Genomic DNA, 27,274 nt, shown 5'->3' with positions numbered 1-27,274 from the left:
GCAGAAGCTGTTATCTGTGCTAATTGGGAAGAGAAAGAAGTGACTAATTTAAAAGAACGGAAAAAACTTGAAGCCACTTCCATCCTGTCCCTGCTAAACCTCCCTAGAGTCGTTATTCCGCTTCCTCCCTGAGGGAGAGCAAGCCCTGGGTCTGCAGCTACCCTTCCAAGTGCTGCCTGCCTCCCTCCAGCCTCTCTCTCCAGGTGGCTCAGAAACACAGCAGTCACAGCGCGCACAGGAAGTTTGCAGATGATGCCTCCCTCACCTGTGTATGCTCAGTACCTAGAATAGAATCTGGTTCATTACAGATGTGCAACAGATGTTAGTGTAATGGACCTGCCATTATGCCTGACAGAAATAAGCTCCAGGAGACCAAGGAGGACGGATGGGGTCGCCTCTGCGCCTCTGCACACCCCTAGGTCACACACACAGGGGTCCAGGAACTGTCATTTACACAGCACAGGGTGAGGCAGGGGAGTGCCCCCCAGCAGGGCTAGGCATCTGCCACAGTACACCCTTTCCAGTTCCATAAATTAGTAAAAAAAAAAAAAAAAAAAAAGCAATAAAAATATCTGAACTATCAAATATTTACTAAGTGCCTGCCAGCCTGTACAGAAAAGAAACACTGGTGTACGAGATCTTGCTGATGAAGGGAGGAATTCAGGCATGTAATGAAAAGGTGACTAATAAGAGGAGCCAGTCGGTGATCAATGCCAAAGGAATGACACGGCCACCAAAGGCTCCAAGCCTGAAGGAGCACCAAGCCTGCTGTGATGGGGACGCCAGCCACAGAGGCACCTGAAGCCTCAGACCAGCAACAGAACTCCAGGTCGGCCCAAAGCAGCCTCCGCTCATGCATGGGTGTCAGCGCCGTGGTCTGTGGGTACAACTAACTACAGCATCATTTCCTGCTTCTCCTCTGATGATGCTGACAGCAGCAGCATCGGGTCAAAGGCAGAGCAGCAGGAGGAGAAGCAGAGAGAGCTCCAAGAGCCACAGGCTGCACAGACAGACGCACAGCTCAGGCTGACGTGTGGAACACACACACCTGTCCCAGGAGGCCTGCACGTATCTGCATATTCGTAAATGCTTTATTTAAACCACACATGCACACTCCCCCACATGGCCTCTACAAACAAAACGATGTTGCAGTGTCTGTAACCCCAAAGTCTACAACCAGTCCCATGTGCAGTCTGGGAGGGCGTGTGAGTCTCCTGTAGCAGGTGTATTTTCCTGGTCAGGTTTTGCTGCCGTGAGTGCAGTCATGGCCCGCGTTCCCTGAGCACACACGCACTGACAGAGAAGCCAGCTAGGGAGGCAAATGCAAACGGGGTCTGCAGGAAAGTTCAACACGGAAAGTCCGGAACCAACACTAGAGTCTGACTGCCCTGCAAAGGATAAAATGTATTCCAAGGAAGTCCAACCATGTCATGTCCCCTCCCATAGTGCTCTCAAAGTGGTGTCCCAGACGTCTTACCACCGGAGGGTGGACTCCTTCCGAGTGGGGAAACATCCTGTTTATCACCAGACACAGCACCTCTCAGAACTAGCGCTCGCTAAATGTGTGAGATGGGAGGTAACGAGTTCACGGATAAATAAATGGTGGCTCAGTGTGGGGAGAACCAGACCTTGGGGCTCTCCTCATCCAAGCAAACACCTACCCAATGTGCATGCAGTGTGCTGCTCAGAAACAGAGCTTCTCTGACTTTTGGCCCCCGAAACAGCTGCTGGCCTGTGCCACACAGACCAGGAAGCCAGGAGCGGTGCCAAACGCCGGGGCCGGCTTCTCCCGGCTGCAGGGCCAGGCTGCTCAGCACGGTCCCAGGAACCACAGGGGCACCATCTGGTAAGGTCTCCGTTTGCAAACCCTCTCCTCTCTCCTGACGCTGGCCCTGTTTCTAAAAAGGCTTTCTTCCCTGCACTAAACACGATGATTCCAGAAGCCCTTTCCACCTGCTGCAGTGACACACCCCATGGGTTCAGCTCAGAAGCAGGGAGAAGGGGGCCCCGTTTGCCCTGACCTATTGCTAACAACATGCGCTTCTGTCCTCCAGGACAGAAGTGATCAAAGGACTGGTTTTGATAAAATCAGACTTCAGGAGGCAGACGTCAGAAAGTCCTGACACTTCTGTTTTTCAGAGCAATACAGAGCAAAGAGGACAGAAAGTAACACAAAACCCGAGTGCTAGTCTTTCCTGTCACTGATAAATGGGGGACTTCGGGCACGCTATTTTATTTGCCCTGCTGAGCCTTGGTTTTCTCATCTGTAAAATGAAGTGGTTCACCTCGAATGTCACTTCCAGTTCTGTTTGTAAGACCCTCTAAAACCAAATGTATCAGAGTAAAAGTCAATTGGCTATCAATTTATAGGCACCCTGAAATTATTACTCATATATTATCTATTGTTACTGATTCTATGAGTAAATTCTGTATGTGTAGGGCACACAGAGCAATGAAAAAACAATGTGAAGGGTCTCTAGTTAACCTTTAAATTATGATTAATTTATATTTAAGTCGAGTCGCACTTTCTCGAATCAATAAAATAATTTCATCTGTTGCTCACGATGCCCCTTTGAGATGGGAAGGGCAGATTATGACTCCTGCTGTAGGGAAAGAAACGAAGCGCAAGCGACCTGCTGACATCATGAGGGCGCTGTCAGCACCCAAGGGCTGCAGGCAGGCCGTCCAGTCACCGGCAGCCGCAGGCCCCGGGAAAACAGCGGGAGGTCAGAGGAAAAGTCACCAGGGACACTTACTTCAGCTCGCTGGTTTCCGTGCCCTGCGCAATGGCCATGATGATGCCGCCGTGGTCTCCCCAAGCGTAGTAGTGAGGCCCGGGCAGCGCCTGGGAAGGAAAAGCCGGGACGACGTCACTGCTGGGGCAGGGCTGTGCGCGCACGCATGTTCACACACAGGGACACAAGTACACACCTGTGCGTGTGCACGGCACACATGCATACACTTGCACACTGATGCACAAGCACATGTGTGCACACACGTGCTCGCATGAGCACACACAACACACACACCCACTTGTACCCAGGCACGGTGCATGCGCACAGCAGTGATGCCACGCACCTGAAGGCTACTGTTTAGTCCCCAGAGCACATTCCCAGCCATGATTTCATCGGCTCCACACAACCCTGAGGGTGGACAGAGCGAGTTCTGACCCATAATTGTTTCCCAAATGCAGAAAGCGGGGTTGCCATTAAAGGGGCAGACTGCACAGGTAGGAGCCAACAGCCTAGGGCTGATACAGAACTCCAATCTCTGACTCTCACCGAGTGATTAAAAGCTAACCGGCGGGAAATCCAGTTCTACTGGATGGTCTAAGCCCCTCCTTCCTGCTGATTACAACTAAGACTATGTACAAAATACAGAAGACAGCTACTTGAGGATGTGGGAAAGTAAATGAAATCAGGCAGCCTGCAGCTGGGTTTAAAACCTAGAGAAGCTCCCCGGAGTGTGGTCTGCTGGTGTGGCTTTGCCCCCATTGTGGGATGGCGCAGTCCCAGCCAGTCAGCTTCAACTCCACACAAACAGGTTCTGCCCACAGAGCCAGGAAAAGAAGCCCTAAGAGCCAAGGAGAATATGGATGTGACCTTGAAGGACAGACTGCCAATGAAGTAAATCCTCTATTCTGTGCATAAATTCATCAGTCCCAGACGGACCCTGGACTCCACGTCAGGAACAATCTCAAACCAGAATAGCAAAAGGCTTCGTAAACTGAACTGAGATTTCAGCTGCCACACAGCACGCAAGGTAGAGCTTACGGTCTGAGGCCACAACAAAAATGGCCACCTCCTCCTCCTGTGTTTTCTTCACTGTCCCGGATACAACCCAAAATTCCTCAATAAGTAAACATTTCAGTAAAATATGTCCAACTCCTAAGAGAAGACAATCAACAGGTGCCAAGCCCAAGATGATCCAAATGGTGGAATTAACAAAACACTTCAAAACAGTTATCATAGTTGTGTTTCATAAGGTAAAGAAAACAGTTCTGAAATAAAAGACAGGAATTCTCTCCAGAGAAGTGGAAACTATTTTAAAAATAAAAGAAACAAAAAAATTAAAAATATAATATCTGAAATAAGAAATTCACTAAAGGACTCAACAGCAAGACAGAAATGGCAGAGGCTTCATGAGCCTGAAGATAAACAGAGCAGTGGAAATGATCCATTCTGAAGAAGACACAGGGAAAAAGAGCCCCGAGGACCTGCAGGACAGTAACAAAAGGTCCAGCATGTACGTGGGGTCCCAGATGAGTAAGAGAGAGGGAATGAAGCAAAAAAGTATTTGAAGACAGCTGACAATTTCCCAAATTAGGTGAAAAACATAGAACTACAGATTCAAGATCAGTGTCCCCAGAAAGAATAAACACAGAGAAAAATACACTTAGAGACATGTAACAGAATTGCTAAAAACCAAAGATAAAGGGAAAAATCTTGAAGCATCTAGAGAAAACTGACAAATTAAATACAAGACAGTGATCAGTGATGTGACCACAGATTTCCATGAAAACTAAGAAACAAGAAGAGAGCAGCACATTGTTAAAGCACTGAAGGAAAATGACTACCAACCCGGGATTCTACCGCCACAACTACGGTGAAAGAGAGATTACCAAACAGAGGAGCACCGAGAGGCTGCAGAGATGGTAGGTCTGCGCTACAAGAAATGCTGGAGGAATTTCTTCAGGCTGTAGGGAAATCCACAGGGGGAAACGGGATCCTCAAGAATAACGAAGAGCAAGAGAAAGGATACCTGGGTAAACATAAAATACTGCTCTTTGCCTCTTGAGCAGTTTAAAATTGATATTATGATCTAAGGCAAAAACAGAAACACTGTTTTGTGGGTTTTCAGTGTGTGTTGACATGACCCATAGAACAATAACAAAAAGGTCAGAGGAAAAGAGGCTTACATTGTGGCTGAATTTCAAGTGTAATACTATGTTAAATGCAATATTAATTTAAAAATGAAAGATTAAATATGTATAAAAACATAAAATCTTAGAGCTAAATGCAGCCATAACAATAATACAATAATTATATTAAATGTTAGTGGTATAAGTGCTTCATAAAAGGCAGAAAGATTTTTAAAAAAAGCAAGACCCTACTATATGCCACCCATAAGAAACACCTCAAATATAAAGACACAGAAGTAAATAAGTGGTAAAAGATATATTGCTCAAACAGTAAACATATGAAGACTGGAGTGACTAATTCAAAATTAGATATAACAGACCTCAAGAAAAACGGTATTATCATAGATAAAGAGGAATAATTCATAAGGATATAAAGAACAATTAATCAGAAAAGATAATAATTATAACTATGTATGTACTTAATAACAGAGCCGCAAAACACCCAAAGCAAAAATCACAGGATTTGGCACCTTGACCTTGAACTCGCAGCCTCCAGAACTGTGAGAAATAAATGTCTTGTTGTTTAAGCAAAAAAAAAAAAAAAAACAGGATTTTTTTTTAAGTAGATAATACCAGTTGGAGATTTGACCACCCCTCTTTCTGCAATTTATAGAAATAGCCAAAGAAAAAGCAAAAGACAATCTGAGCAACCAACTTCATATAAATATAATCTGTGGAGCACTACGTCAAAAACTGCAGAATACATATTCCGTTCTAATGCATATTATATATTCATCAAGAGAGACCACATATTAGATCCCAAAGCAAGTCCCAATAAATTTTAAAGGATTGCAACCATATAAAGTGTATTCTCTGACTAAAAGGAAACTAAATTAGAAATCAAAGAGATACCTATGAAATTTCAAATATATGAAAACTAAACAATCCTTTTCTAAACATCAATCAATCAAAGACAAAAAGCAAAGGGGACACTACAAAATGATAAGAATGTTCTGGAATGAGAGTGTTAATGGCTGAGCATTACATCACTCGTGACAACTAAAAACCACTGACTATACCTTTTAAATGGTGAGCTTTAGTATGTGAATTACATCTCAATTTTAAGAGGACATTAAAAATATTTTGAACTGAATGATATTAACATACCTAAATTTGTGGCACACAGCTAACACAGTATTTAAAGGAAGACTTACAGCTTTAAAATTCTTGCATTTAAAAAATCTAAAATTAATGCCCTAAAGTTAATCCATAAGAAGCTACAAAAAGTAAATCGAAAATAAATAGGGAAAAGATAACACTAAAGAACATAAAGCAACAAACAGAAAAGAGACAATAGAGAAAATTAAAGTCAAAAGCATATTCTTTGAAAATATCGATATGGACAAACCACTAAGTAATCAAGAAAAATAAAGGAAAAAACACAAGTCACCAATACCAAGAATGAAAAGAGGTTATCTATCACCATAGATCCTACATACATTTAAATAAAAATAAGAAAATAGGCCCAGCCTGGTGGTTCAGTTGGTTAGAGCATCGTCCTGTCCACCAAAAGGCTGCAGGTATGATTCCCAGTCAGGGCACGGACCTCGATTGCAGGTCTGGTTCCCAGCTGGGGTGCGCATGGGAAGCAATCAGTCTATGTTTCTGTCTCACATCTTTGTTTCTTCCTATCTCTATATCTATCTATGTATCTCTCCCCCGAATCAATAAATATGTGGAGAATTAAAACATAATAACAATAAAATAAATAAGAATAAGTTAAATGAAAGGACAAGAGTCTTAAAGTATACAACTCAACAAACTTGACACAAGTAGTAAAACATCGAAATCTTTCTCTCAGCTAGAGAAATTAAATTTCTGATAAAAGCATTCCCAAGAAGAAAATTTCAGGTCCAGATAGTTTCACTGATGCATTATTATTTGAGAAAAAAAATACTACCCTTTCCCAAACCTTGTCAGAAAACAGAAGAGGACAGGTCACCGCTCAACTTGCTTTTTGACACCAGCCTAACCTTAACACCAAAACTCAACAAAGACCTTGCAAAAAAAAAAAAAAAGACCAATATGTCTCATGAATAATGTGAAAATCTTTAGCAAACCATCAGCAAACCTGATCTTATACGAAAAGGATAATATATCATAACTAAGTAGGGTTTATCTGTTATGCAGGGTCAGTTTAATATCCAAGAATTAATGTAATGTAACTAACATACTACCTATGTGATTTGTGATATAAGAAAAATACGTATTTTGGTCTTCATCCTTGGTTCCTGACAGAGAGCTCCTATAGCCCCTGTTATGTCTTGGGAGGTAGGAGACTCGTTTGTCCTGCCGAGGTGACTCTCACTGGGCTGCTGGACAGAATGAGGGTCTGGCCACCGAAGACTCCCCATGATTAGATTCCTGAACCGGCCAGCCCCACCATGAAAGAACAGAAAAATCTCCAGAAAAAACAGCTAAATAAAATGGATGTAAGCTATTTACCAGATATAGAGTCCAAAAAAATGGTTATAAAGATGCCCAAGGAACTCAGTGAGAACTTCAACAGCATGAGAAATGGCACAGAAACCATGGAAAAGAGCCAGTGAGAAATGAAGAACAACGTACCTGACATCAGTAGCACACTAGAAGAAATAAACACTAAGTAGGATGAGCAGAAGATCAAATCAGTGATTCGGAAGACAAAGTAGAAGAAAACAACCAATCACTCTCCCAAAATAATAATAACCATAATAATTTTAAAAAGCCAGGAGAGAGTAAGGGACATTTAGGACAACATAAAATGTAACAGCATCTACATCACAGGGGAACCAGAAGGAGAACGGAGCAAGCAAGGGATAGAGAACCTACTTGAAGAAATAATGACTGAAAGTTTCGCTAATCTGATGAAGTAAAAAGACACACAAGTTCAGGAAGCGCATAATCACAAAAAAAGATGAACCCAAAGAGCTCTGACCGGTGTGGCTCAGTGGACGGAGCACCAGCCTGTAAACCAAAGGGTCGCTGATTTGATTCCCAGTCAGGGCACGTGCCTTGGGTTGTAGGCCAGGTCCCAAGTTGAGGGTGTGCAAGAGGCAACCAATACATATATCTCTCACACTTTGATGTTTCTCTCCCTCTCATGCTCCTTCCCTTCCCCTCTCTCTAAAAATAAATAAATATTTTTTTTGAAAAAAATGAACCGAAAGAAACTCACTCCAAGACATATCACAATTAAAACGGCAAAGGTTAAAGACGAAGAGAGAGCCTTAAAAGCAGCATCAGAAAAACAGTTAGTCACCTACAAGGGAGCTCCCATAAGACTCCCAGCTGATTTCTCAACAGAAACTTTGCAGGCCAGGACTACTTAACCCAGCAAGGCTTTCATTTAAAATTGGGGAAAAAATAAAGAGCTTTCCAGACAACAAAAAGCTAAAATAGTTCATTACCACAAAGCAGTATTAAAAGAAATGTTCAAGAAGAAGAAGAAGAAAGAAAAAAATGGAGGAACACAGTAACAGAGAATAAAATGACAATAAATATGTACTTTTCAATAATCACTTTAAATGTAAATGGCTTAAATGCTCAAATCAAAAGACAGAGGGTAGGTCCTGGTGGGTGTGGTTCAGTGGATTGAGCGCCAGCCTCTAAACCAAAGGGTCGCTGGTTTGATTCCCAGTCAGGGCACATGCCTGGGTTGTGGGCCGGGTCCCCAGTTGGGGCCATGCAAGAAGCTGTCAGTCAATGTTTCTCTCCCTCTCTTTCTCTCTCCCTTCCCCTCTCGCTTTGAAAATAAATAAATAAAATCTTTTTTAAAAAAAAGACAGAGGGTAGCTGAATGGATAAAAAAACAAAACCCATATATATGCTGTCTACAGGGACCCACCTCAGACTAAAACATACACACAGATAAAAGTAAAATAATGGAGAAAGATATATCATGCAAAAGGAAATGAAAAAAACTCTGGGGTAGCAGTACATATATCTGACAAAAAAAGACTTTAAAACAAAGGCTATAATAAGAGACAAAAGAAAAACACTACATAATAATAAAGAAATCAATCCAACAAGAGGATATAACCGTTGTAAACATATATGCAACCAACAGAGGAGCAGCAAATATATCAAGCAAATCTTCACATTAATGAAGAGAGATATCAACAGTAATACAGTCATAGTGGGGGATTTTAATATACTATTGACATCAATGGATAGCTCTTCCAGACAGAAAATCAATAAGGAAACTGAAGCCTTAAATGATACACTAGACCAGCTGGATTTAATTGATACCTTTAGAACATTTCACCCCAAAGCAGTAGAGTATACATAATTTTCAAGTGCATGTGGAATATTTTCTGGGATAGATCACAGGTTAGGACACAAGTCTCAATAAATTTATGAAGACTGAAATCATATCAGCGACTTCCAGCCAAGATGGAGGTCTCGACAGACATGCTGCATCTCCCTCCATAACTAAGAAGAAATATAACTACCTCAAAACTAGACACAACCAGAAGTTCCAGGAAACTGAGCTGGACACAAGTCCAACAAACAAAGATATAAAGAAGAAATACTCATCCAGATATGTAGGTGGGGTGGAGCCGGGACAGAGAGGACGTGGTGGGGTGGCAGCAGCTGTGGCGGCGGAAAGTGCAATCACACATACTAAAAAGTTGGGAGGGACACCTTGGGAGCATTCCCAGCACCAGACCAGACTGTACAGCTCACAGTCCCAGCCCCAGGGAAAAAAAAGCCTCATTGCTTCTGACTGTGCAAACCAGTGGGGGTTGGGGCGGAAGAAAAAACAGCCGGTCTCTCATTAGAGTCTTCTTGTTTAAAGGACCCCCATGGCCCTAGAACATCCACAGACCCATCAACTCCGGGAACAACAGTCAGGGCAACAGCTAGAGAGGCACCAGTCCCATATGGAAGTGGCAGAAGTGCCTGGAAAAGGGGCCAGTGCTGAACAAGCAGCATTATTCCCTCTCAGACCCATCCCCCACATACAGTGCCACAACATGGTGAAAGAGGTCGCCCTGTACTGACAAATACCTAAGGCTCTGCCCCTTACAATATAACAGGTGTGACAGTTCTACCTAAGACACAAAGGGGAACAAACAAAGGAGCCTGTCAAGATGAGGAGACAGAGAAGTATAGCCCAAAGAGGGAAAAAAATTCAAGGTTCCAGTGGGAGAACTAAGAGATACGGAGATAGCCAACCTAACAAACAAGGAGATAGCCAACCTAACAGATGCGGAGTTCAAAACACTGGTGATAAAGATGCTCACAAGCTTGACAGATATACTTAAGTATGGCAAATGCATAAGGGAAGAATTGAAGGCTACGCTAAATGAAACAAAGAAAAATCCACACAAAACCAAAGGTGAAGGGAAGGAAACCGGGGTTCAAATCAATGATTTGGAACATAAGAAAGGAAAAAGCAGTCAACCAGTACAGAATGAGGAAACAAGAATTGAAAAAAATGAGTAGAGGCTTAGGAACCTCTGGGACAACTTTAAACGTACCAACATCCTAATTATAGGAATGCCAGAAGGAGAAGAGGAAGAGCAAGAAATTGAAAGCTTATGTGAAAAAATAATGAAGGAAAACTTCCCAAATTTGGTGAAGGAAATAGACATACAAGCCCAGGAAGCACAGAGAGTCCCAAACAAGCTAGACCCAAGGAGGACCACACCAAGATACATCATCATTAAAATGCCAAAGGTTCAAGATAAAGAGAGAATCTTAAACGTAGCAAGAGGAAAACAGTTACCTACAAAGTAGTTCCCATAAGACTGTCAGCTAATTTCTCTAAAGAAACTTTGCAGGCAAGAAGGGACTGGCAAGCAGTATTCAATGTGATGAAAAGCAAGGACCTACAACCAAGATTACTCTATCCAGCAAAGCTATCATTTAGAATGGAAGAGCAGATAAAAGTGCTTCCCAGACAAGGTAAAGCTAAAGGAGTTCATCATCACCAAGCCATTATTATATGAAATGTCAAAGGGACTTATTTAAGAAAAAGAAGATCAGAACTATGAACATTAAAATGACAACAAACTCACAACTATCAACAACTGAATCTAAAAAATAAAAACAAAATCCAACTAAGCAAACCAGAATAGGAACAGATCATAGGTGTGGGGATTGTTTGGAGGGTTATCAGCTGGGAGGGGGAAGGGGGAGAAATGGGGAAACGGTGCAGGGACTAAGAAGCATAATTGGTTGGTACAAAATAGACAGGGGAAGTTAAGAATAATACAGGAAAGGATGAAACCAAAAAACTTATTTGTACAACCCATGGGCATGAGCTAAGGGGGTTGGGACTGCTAGAGGAAAGGGGGGTACTGGGTAGAGGGGAGCAAAGGGGTAAAAAAATTGGGACTATTGTGACAACATAATCAATAAAATATACTTAAGAAATAAAATAAACTATTAAAAAGAAAGAAATCATATCAAGCAATTTCTCTGACCATAATGGTTATATAAAACTAGAAATCAATCACAAGAAAAACAAAACAAAACTGAAAGTCACACAAAGACATGGAAGCTAAATAACATGCAATAAATGGGTTAAAAATGAAATCAAAAGATACCTTGAGACAAATAAAAATAAACACACAATAACCCAAAAACTTTGAGACATAGTGGAAGCAGTCTTAAGAGGGAAATTCATAGCATTATAGGCCTACCTCAGGAAAGAAGATAAATCTCAAAAAACAATGTAATCTTATACTTAAAAGAACTAGAAAAAGAACAACAAAGCCCAAAGTGCGAAGAAGAAATTATAATATCAGAGCAAAAATAAAAAAAATAGTCTAAAAACACAATACAATAAATTGATGAAACTAAGAGCTGGTTTTTTGAAAATGTGAAGAACTTTGATAAACCTTTAACACAGCTCATCAAGAAATAAAGAGCACCCAAATGAATAAAATCAGAAATCAAAGAGAAGTAACAGCTGATACCATGGAAATACAAAGGATTATAAGAATATAGTGAGAAGAACTATGTACAAACAAATTGGACAATCTGGAAGAAATGGGTAAATCCTAGAAATATACAATCTTCCAAAACTAAATCAGGAACAATTAGAAAATCTAAATAAACAGAATACAACTAGTGAAATTGAAGCAGTAATCGAAAACCTCCCAACAGATAAAAGCCCTGGACTGGACAGCTTCACCGTAGAATTTTATGAAACATTCACAGAAGACTAACACCTATTCTTCTCAAACCATTTGAAAAACTTCAAGAGGAAGGAAAACTCCCAAGCTCATTTTACAAGGTCAGCATTATCCTAATTCCAAAGCCAGATACACACACTACCAAGAAAGAAAATTATAGGCCAATATCCCTGGCAAACACAGATGCTAAAACTGTCAGGAAAATTTTAGCAAATGGGACCGGCAGTACCTTAGAAAGATCACACACCAGGATCACGTGGGATTTATTCCTGCCACCACCTACTCCCCTCACATCCCAGACTGTTTCTCTAAAGTAAAAACTGCCAGCGGGAACCGAGGTGCCCAGACGGTCTCAGACGGTCTCAGCCTCTTCATTTCCTTGTTAGTTCTATGCTCTTCCCGAAACTGAGGTCCCTTGTGCGCTAAGCACCGCTGGCGGGAGGCACCAGCAGTGGCCCCAGAGCCAGCCGAGGACACCACTTTGTGGGAGGAGGAACAACATGTCACTTTCTATCCGGAAGGAAACCATCTGCAGACATTCCCATCCCTGACCACACCAACATCAGAGGGTACGAACCGAAGCACCGAGGCGAGGACACCCAATTTCAACAGGAACATCCAGCCCTAAGAAAGGGGAGAGCGGCTGCTCATTCTTCCATGTGGGAGCAGGACACGGACACCCGAGAATTCCCGCCTGCTCCCTGACTCCTCTGGCCTTAACGACCTCCTTCATCTGAATAAGTGCTTACATGCTATCCCACACTGTACAGACCGTGATTTACACACACACACACACTCACACACACCTACACATGTACACACATGAGCACATGCATGCACACACCTGCACACACGTGCATGCAGCGTCAAGGTCCCACCCCTCTCAGCCCAAGACAGGGCCTGTGGCAGTTCTCTGTAACTGTGACAAGCCAAGCAGACGTCCGCTTCATTACCACTGCATGTGTTACACAGCTGGGTGTGAAAGTACACAAGCTGCCTTCCCAGGAAGAAGCCCACGAGGACAGGAACGACCTGTCGTCTCTTCTGCGGCCCCACATGCCCCGGACGCCATGCCTGGCCTCCCCCAGGTCCCCGGGCTCCCTGCGCACGCACGCAGCACCTCCGAGAGCGGCCCCGCGCAGGGGGGCCGACGCACTGCCCAAGGCCTTCGGAGTCATGGGAGGCTCGTGAAAGATGGTTTTTACGAGTCTGGGAATTCCCTAACGCCCCAGGCTGAATGAGCATTTCAGGACCAGACACTGGCTGCACCTGAAGAACTGGTGTCCTCAGTGCCCAAGGATCCAAACCAGCGACATGACCACAAGGCAAAGGCAGTCTCCTCCCACGGCCCAGAGGGGATGCGAGACAGGGCCTGCGCGGGGCGGCCCAGCGAGCAGAGGCCTGAACTCAAGCTCAGTGATACACAGAAAGGACACACAGCTGTTGCAGGTCTGACGCGACTACCACAGCGCTGTGATCTGCTAACAGAATCAGGAAACAGTTACTGAACGCCCACCATGCCAGACGCCCGAGGCCCCAGGGGTAGGAAGTGAGCAACGGGGGGGGGGGGGGGGGGGGGGGGGGGGAGGGGGGGGGGGCCACCGCCTTGTCCTCAGGCAATTCTCGTCTTGGACCAGTTCATCCAATTCTTCTTAAAGCCTGTCTTTGATTCGAAGTAGCAAGTTTGGCAAAATCACAAGCCCGCATCACAAGGTGTGACTACACCTTGGTGAGGCCAGCCCTCACGTGGGTTCCAGGTAATGCTCTTCATTTTACAGCCACGGTTGGAACTGGTGATCTCCACCACGGGCCACAGGCTTCCCTGAAACGTCAGGGCTCAGTCCAATCTCATACAAACAAGAACCAGGACAGGGTGCCTCACCTCTCTCCACCGGGCTCCGGCGCTGCTAGAGATGTACACATTCATCTTGCTTGCTAAGTTCTTTCCCACTGATCCTGAAATGCAAGAGCAATCATTGTTTTTGATTTCGAGAACCTTGCCCCACCAGATATTCTGAGCAGGATCTAGCAACTGAGGCTGTTTTAACCCCGCAGGCAGCAGTGACCGCTGCAGACGGCGGAGGTCCCCGGGCGCCTGGCTGCTCCTGAGCAAACAGCTTACCCAGGAAGGAAGAGCGGCAGAGCACACTTACCCGTGGCAACAATGAGCCCAGGCGCCGACTCCTTGGAGAGGATGGGCATCCTCCGGAGCTGGAGGCTGAGCAGCTGGCTGAGCCGCTGGGCCAGGTGCAGGGAGCAGCCCTGGGCGAGCTGCAAAACAGACGTTCCCGGCACCATCAGAGGGGGAGACAGGGCCCGCGGCTCCCTCCGCATACAGGCCTGTGTGCAGGCACCGCAGCAAGAAGCGAAGGAAGGAAGCCAGGCCCGAAGGAAACCAGAGCCACCGCCTGGCTGTCCCCATATGTCTGTCAATGGACGCGATCAGCTGAACCACATAAATGCTTCTCATTGAAGCCAAGAGAAAAGTATTAATAAAAATTCCTCCCAAGACTCTTGGAGAAACAACTAGAAATCAGTGTCAACTCAAGTAGACGGGAAAGCCATCAATCTCTTCATATTACCCAGAGATTCTCCCATGTGACTCCCAGATATGCAACATTACATATAAACACCAAAGTAGCTACAGTAAGTGTTTTAAGTAGGCTACACTGGTACAAAGTCTACAGATGTTCCCTGTGAGACCAAGTCATCCAAACTGAACTCCATTCCTTATGTTTCAGATCTGGGTTCCGCAAACAAGGCCTTCCGCTCTATGGTCATGCCTGATTTTCTTGGCCAGGAAAGGGGTGTCAAGTCTGTTCGGACAGGAAAACTGTGTGTGCTTATGGTACAGGCAAAAACTGTAACATGGTTTGCTAGATATACCTATTTTTAGAAAAGGGCCTCTAACAAATATCTAGCTTGCTAGCATCACAGTTTGGCAAATGAAAACTCGAGCAAACTGAGTTGGGTCTCAAATATCTGCCAGACTTTCTCCTTTTCTTTCACTGCCTAAAAGCAGAAGTAGAAGCTAAAAGCTAACAACTGTTCACAAATACACTGATGGATCAGGGAAGTCAGAAGCTGAACTTTAACAATACCATTAATCCCATTGAATCAAGGCTTCGACCCCCACCGCCCATGTCCACACCAGGCTCACACAGAGCGCTGAGAGCTACAGGTGCTACTGAGTAACGAGAAGCACCTAGGTACTGGCTACATGTACTTATATCCTGCTTCTTTCCAAAGTAGGTTTGATGTGGTCAGTCAAGATCTGATGCCAAATCAGAAGACAAAGGAAGAACTACGTTCTAGAGCAAGAGTGTCCAAAAGAACCTTCCCACAGCACAGACACAGCAGAGTAGGACATGTTTAACCATGGACTAACAAAATCCAGTAATCCAAAAGACCAGGTAATTGTCTCACTGAAATGTTACAGTTTCTCCAAGAATCAGTACTCCTTGGTTTTTTCTTAGTTCCTTCTGTCCACCTACTTTACACATCCGAGGTCTCCTACGTCAAATGAAAACAGAGATGTGGTAGATCCCCTAAAGCCGGGACCACAACTGTTCTTTGGAGGGAAACGAAAGGACTTGCTTAGATACATGGGACCACTTTATGGGGCCAAATAATATATTTTAGTCTTCTTAGCTTTTCATATGAAGCCACAGATAGGGAAAATTGTAGAATCCTAAATAATATTCAAAGAGGAACTTTAAAAGAAATTCTAGAGAAATAACTTAGGGGAGAGGTTTTCAAATTTTCTTGGTAATAGCACAATTGGCGTCTCAGTGATGTTTTATAGCACTTTCAAGCTAGAAGAAATATCAATAAGTAGATATGTCTCCATAACTTAGCAGCAGTTTAAAGTAGTATTATGTATAAATATTAAAAGCAAATGTTACTGCATTCCTAAATGCCAGCAGTTACCTAACCCTGGGATGTATGAAGCTGCTGGGCACTACATGGTTTCTCAAACTTCCACCAGATGCCACCGCTGCCATTTCCTGTCCCATCCTCATTTTCTCACTTGCTTTCCACCGCATCAACTCTGAAGATTCAGCGTCACAAAGACAGGGCATCATCAAAAAAACACAGCATGAGCTCATGTTGGAATTGCACAGTGCTTTCCTCAAACACGTAAAACGTCATGGTGCACCCACCCCCCACCAAGTTCACTATGAACCCCCAATGTGCCTTGGAACAGAGTTTGAGAATTGTAAGTACAGAACCACAGACAAAACTCAGTATTAAAAACCCAAAGAAAACGAAAGCATCTCTACCTCACAATTGATTTTTTGTCCATATTCTGTGAAGGCTGGAGCCTGAAGAAATTCCCAGGTCCCCCCTTTGTCGAAGGTGATGACCGACCTCATGTTCTCCTCCTTCATGGAGCCGTTAATCAGGGTAGCGATGTAGACTCCTTGTAGCCCTTCCACACGGTGGAAGTCAGCAAACGGTTCGTTTGCAAAATACCTGCAATAAGAGAGAACCACTGTGAAACCAAACTGATACTTTTGGGGATGTTTTTATTGTAAAGACATAAAGTCTCACTGTTTTAAATTACATATTCAGTGGCGTTCAGCACACTCACAACGCCGGGAGGCCGCCCTCACTGCCTGGCTGCAGAACACCCATCACCCACCAGGAAGGCCTGCAGCCACTGGAGTCCCTCCTGCCCCTCCCATCCAAGACCCTGGCAACCACCAGTGAGTCTTCCGTCTCTATGGCTTGCCTATTGTGCATACTTCATATACATGACATCATGCAATATGTGGCCTTTTTTATAGTTATTTTCACTGAGCATAATGTTTTTAAAGCCATCCATATTGTAGCGTATATCAGTATTTCATTCCATCTCATGACTGAATAATCCACTCTTTTTTTTTAAGTGATTGTTTTTAACTATGAGGTCAAGACACTTGTGTGACCAATAATTCCTCACAGGGGGCTCAGAATGATGAACACAGCACACAAAAGCTGATGGAAGGTCGCCTCCATTTGTTCAGCATGGTAACAGGGGGTCTTGACAAGAAGCAAACAGGATGCCAGGCTTCTCCAACATTAATAACAGCACTAGGGCTTACAATTTTGCCCAACCTGTGGGAACAGAGCTGAGGGCCAAGCAGTCCGTGTCCGGCTGTACAACTAATTATCAGGCCCCCAGATCAGATGGAAACCCACGGGTCCCCTTCAGGAAGCAGGGCAGACTCCCTTCCCGGAGAAGCTGCACAGACAGCGACCTGAGGGTTCCCGCCAGGCTGAGGCCCCACCTGGTAACGGGAGGCAGAGCGTAAGGACCTCCAGGCCTGAACTCTTGTACTAGCCAGGACGCTGCAATTTTACTGGAAAGCAGACTTGCACTAAACGGTACAGTTCCCACATGGCGTTTAAAAACTAGAAGTGGGCCCTTTACTGAGAGGGTTCTGAGTCACTGGCTTTCCAACCATAACCACAGGATTGCTTTTCCCCATCACCTGCCCCCAAAACCCTGGGCTGGGTGAGCGCCCTGCTCCTCAGACGGACGGATGCATGCTCCAGCTTGGACAAGGCCACCCCAGACCTCCAAGGCAAGCAGAACCCTAAACAAAACGCTGGAGTGGGGACCAACTCCCCTGACGCGGGGTGTCCTTAGGTCTGTTTTCGCCATTTTGCAGTCACTTACTTAGTCATCGGCCCCAGGGCTACTACCTTCCTGCTGCTTTGGATTCTCCCACCACGAGTCTCCTCCTCAGGTTCACACCCTCCTTTCCCACATCCAGGAGGTCTGAGTTTCCAGCATTCGGAGCGGAGCTCGGTCTCTCTTCCCCTGCTCGTTCTCTCCGTGCTCCATCTGACTTCCCAGCAGCCGCCTGCCCTCTGTATCTCCCTCACTCCTCTGCCTCCCACTCCCAGCCCACCTGTCATCGCCCCCTGACCTGCGCCGCAGCACGACCCCATGTCCCCAGGGTGCCTGGGCGAGCCTCAGCCGGACCCCGGCCGCCACCCCCAGTGCAGAGCGGAGCCCTCCGCGCCACCCCTGGCCAGCGAGCAGGGCCCCTCCGGACCCCGCACAGGCCCGCCGGCTCTTGCGCAGCTCCGCGTCTTCCGCCACCCAGACAACGCTCTTCTCTCTGCAGCTCTCTCAGTAAACTGGAGCCAGCTCCAGGCCCCCACACCTTCCTACTGAGCTGAGCAAGAGCTCCTTTCAAATACGGCAAAGCTTTTGTGTTTTTTGTGAACGAGCCCGCCCATGGCATCTGCTAAGCCACTCTTGTCCCATCCACCTTGCTGAGATGGAGAGCAAATGACAAAGGCCACTCAAAGAGCACATCTGAACACGCCCAGTCCTGAGACGAAACCTGAAGAAAACAGGAAGGCTGAGCAGGATGCCGGTTCTGCGTCTCGACGGGGCTCTACTTTCATGACACTCACTGGGCTGCCTGCTCAGGCAGGTGGGCAGCGCCTGAGGCACCGTCCCCGCGGGAAGGGCCACGGGGCACGGGAGAGGCCGTGGGCTTGAACCCCCGGGCTCCCGCTCTGCCCTACCACGAGACAGCCACCCGAAACCTCTGCCCAGTGGGGAAGAGGGGAGACCTCTGGCGAGCTGTGACTCACCAGCCCCACAGCAACTAGTCCCGGAGAGTCCTGACTTTAATTATAGAAATGTAAGGAGACTCTTACTCACTAGGAGACAGAAATGATGTCCTGACACACGCTGCAGGTGGGTCACCTCCAAAAGGACTGTGCCACGTGAGAGAAGCCTGACACAAACGGTGCGCGAGGGTGCGACCCCATTTCTAAGAAACACCCAGAGGAGGTGCTTCCGGACAGGAAGGAGACCTGTGGCCTCGAGCGGCCAGTGGGAGCCACTGCTCGAGGGCACAAGGTTTTCTTTCAGGGAAACAGAACTGTTTGGGAATTAGACAAAGCTGTTGGTTACGCAGCACTGGGAATGTGCTCAGTTGCTCACTCTGAAATGGTGGAAGTCACGCAAACTCCACCGCAATGAGTTTCTGTTGCAGTCGTAGAACCGGCCCACAGGGGCTGCCGCGGACCGAGCCAGCACGCCTGAGTCGGCACCACGGCAGGAATGCTTTATAAGACATTGTAACACAAGGACAGTCGATGCATGGCCTGTCAGTACACGCTGGGGAAACAGGAAGGAATAAAAGATGAACTTGTCAAGCCGGCAGAGTAAACAGGCTCACCTCCTCCAACAACCACACCAAACTGACAGCGAGATGACAGAGCCACCACCCTCGGGATCCACTGACGACCAGGTGACGGGAACTCCTACAAACAAGGATGTAAAGAAGCAGCCACACCAGGACTGGCAGTGATGGGGACTCAGTTTCAGTAGGTGGGGAAGAGACGTAAAAAAGGTGGCCCCACACCCACGTGCAGCAGTTAGGAACTGGGAGGTATGTCTCGGCTGCAGCGGTACCCCCTGAGGAGCAAGGGGTACCAGCCCCACCCAGGCCGCAATAATGCCACATCTGGCTGTGAAGATGAGCTGAGATCCTGTCCATGCAAGAAGTGGGGCATCTAGAGACCCAAATGTCTTCTTAAAGGGCCAGAGCAAAGGCTTACTTGCTCAGAACACTCTCCATGAGCACCAGAGAAAGGACGGCAGCTTCAGAAGCGCCAGACAGGTGGTGAGGACCTGAACGGCCTCGCTTCAGAGGAAGGAGTGGCGCGGCAGCCGGCACACACTACGGCTCCTTTGTTGAGCCCTCTCCATCATACAGCCCACGAAAGCACCTGGTGCCCAAACCTGACTCCCCATCAACCTGGCCCCCACTGCTCGCGCAACCCCAGCCTTGGGGATTCCCTGAAACCCCACCCCACTCAACTCACGCACCTCCCCAGACCCCTTGAAGGATGCCTGTAAGTAGCTGTACCGCACAAGCATCCAGCCTTTGCTAAAATCTCCGAAAGATCCACAAACCCCAACCAAACAGGCAGAGCCCCAAAGCCAGCACTGGTGGCAGGTGGCCGTGGACGCAGCAAGCGGTGCACCTCCCAGGTGCCTCCAAGTCCAGCACAGGCAGCTGCCAGCAGCAGGTCACGCTGTAGCTCTTATGTGGGGCCCCCGGCCGAGCACAGGCAGTGGCTGGCCTGGGCTGCGCCAGAGCCGCTCACAAGAGGCCTCATACACTCACAGCTGGCTGCGGCACGGGACACCTCAGCACCACAGTTAGCTCCACAGACAACACACCCAGACAGTGGACCCGGGAGGCAGCAGAGTCCCGCGACAGCATCTCCATCCTGAGGGGCTGCTGCCCCCTGCAGCCTGTCTGATGCAGTCATGGCCAGTCCTCGGAGGCAGTCCACCTGGGGGTCAGCCCAAATCACCGCGGTGCCAACTGTAGTCAGGCTCAGTGACAACAGCACACACACCACCCACACGGTGGACGAGGGAGACTGCACCCCTGGGCCCCACAGGACACCCTCTACATAAAGCAACCCTGCCAAGATGCAGAGGTACAGCCGCTCTACCTAGTGCATACAAACAAACATGGAGGCACAGAAACGTGTCCCAAATGGAAAAACAGAACAAAACTCAAAAACAAATCAGTAAAACCAAACAAAATGTAGGCAAGCAATCTACTACATACAGAGTTCAAAACACTGCATGTAGCCCTGGCTGGTGTGGCTCAGTGGACTGAGCACTGGCCTGCGAAGTAAAGGGTCGCTGGTTTGATTCCCAGCCAGGGCACATGCTTGGGCTGTGGGCCAGGTCCCCAGTTGCAGGTGTACAAGAGGCAACCACACATTGATGTTTCTCTCCCTCTCAACCACACATTGAAAAAAAAAACTGCATGTAAGGATACTCAATTCACTTAGAAGAATAGATGAATTCAGTGAGAACTTACACAAGAACCATAAAAAATATCAGTCAAAAATAAAAAATACAATAATTGAACTGAAGAATAAATTAGATAGTATCAACAGCAAATTAGATGAAGCAAAGAATCAAATCAGTGATTTGGAAGACAAGGTAGCAGAAAACACTCAAACAGAACAACATAAGAAAAAGGAATTTAAAAAAAAGAGAGCAGTCTAAGGGACCTCTGGGACAACATCAAGTGTAAAGACATTCACATCACAGGAGTACCAGAAGGAAAAGCAAGAGAGTGAAAGATTGATAATCTATTTGAAGATATAAGAAAACTTCCCTAACCTGATGACAGGAATAAACACACAAATTCAAGTAGCACAGCGAGCCCCAAACAAGATGAACCCAAGGAGGTCCACACCAAGACACATCATAATTAAAATGCCAAAGGCTAAAGACAAGGGGTTAATGTCCAAAATATATAAAGAACTCATAAAACTTAACACCAAAAAAATAAACAATCCTATTAAAAAATGGGCAAAGGACCTGAAAAGACACTTCTCCAAAGAGGACATACAAGTGGTCCACAGACATATGAAAAGATGCTCAACGTCACTGATCATCAGAGATACACATTAAACCACAGTGAGATACCACCTCACACCTGCCAGAATGGTACCATCCATACATCAACAAACAAGTGCTGGTGAGGACGTGGAGAAAGGAGACACACATGCATTGTTGGTGGGATTGCACTGGTACATCCACTATGGAAACAGTATAGTGGTTTCTCAAAAAATTTTAAAAAGCCCTAGCCAGATAGCTCAGCTGGTTAGAGCATCGTCCTGATGTGCCAAGGTTGCAGGTTTGACCCCTGGTCAGGATACATACAAGAATCATCCAGTGATGCATCAACAATAGGGGAACAGCAGGTCAATGTCATTCCCTTCTCTCTAAAATCAATAAATGAAAAAAAGTAGTTTAAAAAAATTAAAAATAGAACTACCATATGACACAGTAATCCCATTTCTAAGTACTTATCCAAAGAAATCTAAAACATCAACTTGAAAAGATATATGCATCCCTATGTTTAATGAAGCATTATTTACGATAGCCTAGACAAGGAAGCAGTGTAAGTACCCATCGGTAGAAGACTTAAAATGCTATGGTATATATACGCAATGGAGTATGACTCAGCCCTAAAAATGAAATCTTAGCACTTGCAACAGCATGGGTGGATTTACAGGGTACGATGCACAGTGAAGTAAATCAGAGAAAAACAAATACCATATAATTTCACTTATATGTAGAATCTAAAGAACAAAATTAATGAACAAACAAAACAAAGTTGTAACTACAGAGAACAAAATGATGGTTGCCAGATTGAAGTGAGTCAGGGGTTGGGTAAAAAGGTGAAAGGGATTAGGAAGTACAAGTGGGCAGTTATAAAAGAGGCACAGATATGTAACGTAAAGCATATGGAATATAGTCAGTAATATCATAATAACTACGCACGTTATGGGATGGGCACTAGCGTTTTCAGCGGGATCACTTTGTAAGTTATACAAACGTTTAACTGCTATTCTCAACACCTGAAACTAATATAATAGCGAATGTCAACTGTAAATTGAAAAAACAATTTGATGTTGTTTTAAAAGATAGCACTTCTGAAAGAAAAGAAACAGGAAGTGGAGAAGCACTATCAGAGACCATCGGAAGAGCTCTCCACCGGGACAGCAGATAGGCATCTCCAATCCAGTAAGTCCAAACCCAAATTCTTGATCTTTCCCACAGCCACGCGCGCGTGCCTGCAGCAGACCCCCCGACTCGGAACACAGCTGTTATCTGCCAGCTGCTCGGGCCACACAGTGGTGGTCTCTGGGCTCCTCCTTCTCTCCTCCAGTCAATCGGCCTGCAAATCTATTAGCAAATGATCAGAATTTGACTACTTCTATCACCTCCACTGCCACCACCCTGGGTCCAGCCAACACCCATCTCCTCTGGCCTGAAATCAGCCAACTTTCCCCGCTGTTCCCTGGCTGGCCTCTTACCCCGCCAGGAGTCTAGTTTCCAGACAGCATGCAGGGCGGTTTTTTCCAAAAGCTAAGTCATGAGCTCACGTCAGCCACACATATGCTAAAATGGGAACGGTACAGAGGTCAGCTCGGCCCGTGCAAGGAAGACATGCACGTTCACGGAGCGCTTCACGTTTTTCTGTCATTTAAAAATTTTTAATAAAAAATTTAATTAAAGGTAAAGTATTTAATTAAAAATAAAAAGTAAAAGTCACATGGGGGTCACTTAAAATTATTTGTAATATTGTTCATTTATGTTGAATGTAATGCAAATTACAACTTTTTTAAATGGTAAAAACAAAAATCAATAGTTAAATCAAATAATGACCATCATCTGGTCAAAACCCTCCATCCCACTAAGAGGGAAAACATTACTATCTTTCCCGGCCCTTTAAGGCCCTGTACAATCCGGGGCCCGCTCTCCCCTCCCTCAGTTGCCTGGCCCACCCTGGCCTCCTCGCTGCTCACAAAACGAACCAACCAAGCCCCACGCTGGAGTCCCTGTGTCTGCGGTGCCTCTGCCTGCCACTCTCTTCCCTGGCGCCTGCCCGGCTCCCTCACACTCAGACGCCAGGCACCTGCTAAAATCTCCCCTGATCAGCCAACACAATGTGACACCCGGGAAGCCCGTCCTCCATATTCTTCAGCACTCACCATTGCCCGGCAGATGACATATTTGTTTACCTTCTATCCTCTCCCAATTAGGACAAAAGTTCCACGGCACAGAAACCCTATTCACTGCCGTGCCTGGAACAGGCCTGGGTGCAGAGCAGCCGCCCACGTGGGGAACAGATTCTTGACTACACGCCCCACCAGCCTGAGGAGAGGCAGCGGCGGCAATGGCATCGCTCAGAACTGGGGGCCCGGCTGCGGAGCCAGACCTCACTGCAGTCCATCAGCAGCGTTAGCCAGTGCCGCTTTCAGAGAGCAGAGACCGACCCTACTCACAATCGGACACCTCCACAAAGTCTGGCACCCAGGAATCACACAGGGCTGCCCCAAATTCATGTCAGAAATCCCTCCCCCAAACCCCAGAACCTTCCACAGCCCAGAGAATGCCCATGAATGCAAAACAACCAACTAACCATGTGATTTACTGATACAGAATCAATGACACTGTATCTTTTCACAGACACTGATAACTTCCCGCACAAAAAATGAGACAACTGAATCAAAGGACCCCAAGTGAGGGGCTGACAGTGTTGAGATGCTGAATGTCACCTGGAGTAGCAGAGCTCAGCCTTGGCATCAAATAAAAATTACCAAGGGGGCCCTTTAAAATCCTCACACCCCAGCCAAACCCAACCCAGCTAAGCTGTCATCTTGCTGCCGGAGCCAGGACTGCCGTGGCTGGAAACACCCCGGCTGAATGCAAATGAGCAGCTCCTGTTGAAAACGACCACCACGAGGTGGGGTCATGTTCATGGCCAGAGAGAAGGGGGCGGGGGCTGGGTGGAGGTGGGCCAAGGGAGGAAATGGGGGCCTCTGTAACAGTGTCAATAATAACCATCAAGAAAATAATAACTAAAATAAAAATGAAGATAAAGATGGTAAATAGATAACACAGCAGGAGGGCCTCCTGAGCAGCTCACCTCACCAGGGTGTCCTTGCCCGTCCCGCCTGGGCTGTAATAGAGGACGTTCTCCAAGGACAGGGAGAACTTCAGGCCCTCCACCTCCGAGATGTATAAGTTGGTGCGGTTGTTACTATGACTGACACACACAAACACCTGGTCCTCGGAGGCATCTGCGATGTAATATTCCTTGGGAATAAAAAATAAACAACATGTAAGTCAGACAGTGCATGTGTCCTGCGAGCTAACGCAGCGACTCCCGACACGGGCCTGCAGCCGATGGCGGTGAAGCTCTGACAGTGGCAAGGGCCGGCGGCCTGCCTCTCCAGGAGCCTGCGGCTGCTCTCAGCAGCACAGAACCCCCGCCCCGGAAAGTGGGGCACGCAATAAGGGGCCACTCAACTCCAAAAATGACCCAAAAACCTCTTTTTAGTGAATGATGCCTCCCTCTTTTCCCCGCAGGACCTAACAGGAATCTCCTTTCCTTTTTTTCCAAGGTGACCAAAGGAAGGTGAATCCATGGAACGCCAAGAACTGACGAGGTGTTTTCTATCAGGTCCACCTCTGGGCTCTTCACGTTCCACCATGCCAGCTGCCAGCTTCAGGCCTTCCAGGCAGGCCACCTCCTCCCGGGCCGCTTCTCTGATGGCCCAGCCCACACTGGCCTTCCCTACCCACCTCTGTGAATCACCCAGACTACACCTGACTGCACATGGTTTCCTCCTTTGCAAAGCTCAGTCTCTCCAGACCATCTGGGTCTGAAAGGTAGGACCCAAACCCTACCCCTTTTCTCACCCTAGACATGTGGGAGTAGCCCAGCAAGTATTAAATAAGCGCTCCTGCCTTCAGTGCCAGCCCCGGTGCCCGGTGGCTCCCCTCTAAACCTCACTGCCAATCATTTCCCACTTCAAGCAAATTCAGGCTTCCCTTCAGCTCCACCTCAGACACCAAACGGGAAAAGACAGACCACGAAGCCCAAGGCACACAGCTTTCCCTAGGGACCATTCTGGAAAGTGACTGCAGAAAGCTTGGTCAAATATCCACCCGCAGGATTTTCCTGACCTCTGGCATGGGAACAAGGACACTTCTTCCCACCCCCAAATGAACCCCACTTACGGTGATAGGATGTCTTGTGACAAACTGGGCTGCTCGCATGGGCTTCCGGCCAAAGGAGACCCAGAGCTGCACGGAAGGTGGCTGCTGACTGCCCAGGAGATGCTGCCAAGGAGGAGGAGAAAAAACACCAATTGTGCTATGTTGTCACCACTCAAGTGCAAAAGGAAAAAGCCAGACCCCTCTGATTCTACTTCAAACACAAAATGGAGAGAGGGCTACAAATGCACACTTTGCAACCTCTGCCGGCACATCACAGGGCAGCTGGGGCCGCAGCGCCTTCACCCCAGACGCGACCTCCACGGATTCTAGGTGCATCCCGGACATCAGATGAGCAGGAAGGGCAGTGGGATGACACAAGGACCTGGGCTCGGGAAAGGGGGCGGAGGCGGCCAAAGCTCAAGCGGAGAGCGAAAGGAGAGGACTGTGCGAAGAGGCTGAAGAGACTGCAGGGTGGGGGGAGTGGGGGGGGCAAGGCCCAGAGCCCCCAAACCACCACACACCCTGCACACAAAACGTCTTCTCGCCTCCACTGCATTCCTACGGTCAGGGTATGAGGACACTTGAGTTACAAGGCTTTCACCTGCACCAAGAATTGAGGGAGTTTTCATTGATTCAATTTTTCAATCTTTTACTACTCCTTAGTGATTAAGATCTTCTGATAGAATATGTTTGTTTGTTTGTTTTCGGTATAGAGTATTCCCCATCACTGACCACATCACATTGCATTTTACAGATATTTAACCATGGCTGGAATCTTTGTTTTTTTTAGATTTTTTAAGTATATTTTATTGATTATGCTATTACAGTTGACCCAATTTTTCCCTCTTTGACCCCGCCACACAGCAACCCCCCTTCCCTCCAGCAATTCCCCGCTCCTTACTTCATGTCCATGGGTCATGCATGTAAGTTCTTTGGCCTCTCCATTTCCTCTATTACTCTTAACTTACCCCGGTCTATTTTGTACCTACCAGTTATGCTTCTTGATTCCTGCACCATTTCCCCATTGCTCCCCCTCCCCCTGCCCAGCTAAGAACCCTCCAAATGATCCCCATACCTATGATTCTGTTCCTGTTCTGGTTGTTTGCTTAGTTTGTTTTTGTTTTTGTTTTTTAGATTCAGTTGTTGATAGTTGTGAGTTTGTTGTCATTTTAATGTTTATAGTTTTGATCTTCTTTTTCTTAAGTAAGTCCCCTTGACATTTCATATAATAATGTCTTGGTGATGACGAACTCTTTTAGCTTTACCTTGTCCGGGAAGCACTTCATCTGCCCTTCCATTCTAAATGATAGCTTTGCTGGACAGAGTAATCTTAGTTGTAGGTCCTTGCTTTTCATCACCTTGAATACTTCTTGCCAGTCCCTTCCTGCCTGCAAAGTTTCTTTTGAGAAGTCAGCTGATAGTTCTACAGGCACCCCTTTGTAGGTAACTCTCTGCTTTGTTTTTCTGTTGCTGCTCTTAAGATTCTCTCTTTATCTTTAACCTTTAAAATCTTTCAAATGTACTAAAAGCACTAGAGTAAGAGAAAATAACTACATCTCTCTAGGTCTCAGTTTATTTATCTACAAAATGAGGAGCTGACTTGGATCAGGGCTTCTCCCTGGATGGCTTTGAATGGCCCGGGAACCCTGTAAACATTTACAC

The 27,274-nt window shown here is 46.4% G+C and overlaps 1 protein-coding gene across 1 annotated transcript in view; it reads right to left on the bottom strand.

Annotated features, from left to right (window-relative positions):
* Positions 1–27,274, bottom strand: part of SORL1 (sortilin related receptor 1) — a 169,156-nt gene that overhangs the window by 82,676 nt on the left and 59,206 nt on the right. The window contains exons 7-12 of the mRNA XM_090257292.1: positions 25,634–25,735; positions 24,537–24,706; positions 16,332–16,524; positions 14,202–14,319; positions 13,931–14,004; positions 2,757–2,845 (exon numbers count right to left, since the gene is read on the bottom strand). Coding sequence (XP_090113418.1) covers positions 2,757–2,845; positions 13,931–14,004; positions 14,202–14,319; positions 16,332–16,524; positions 24,537–24,706; positions 25,634–25,735 — 746 coding nt within the window. The remainder of the gene's footprint in view (positions 1–2,756; positions 2,846–13,930; positions 14,005–14,201; positions 14,320–16,331; positions 16,525–24,536; positions 24,707–25,633; positions 25,736–27,274) is intronic.

The sequence above is a fragment of the Furipterus horrens genome, unplaced genomic scaffold (genome assembly GCF_987537825.1).
Source record: "Furipterus horrens unplaced genomic scaffold, mFurHor1.1.pri manual_scaffold_11, whole genome shotgun sequence".
NCBI lineage: Eukaryota > Metazoa > Chordata > Mammalia > Chiroptera > Furipteridae > Furipterus > Furipterus horrens.
Note: the sequence above shows the minus strand (reverse complement) of the source record. Positions and strands in the feature narration are given on the sequence as shown.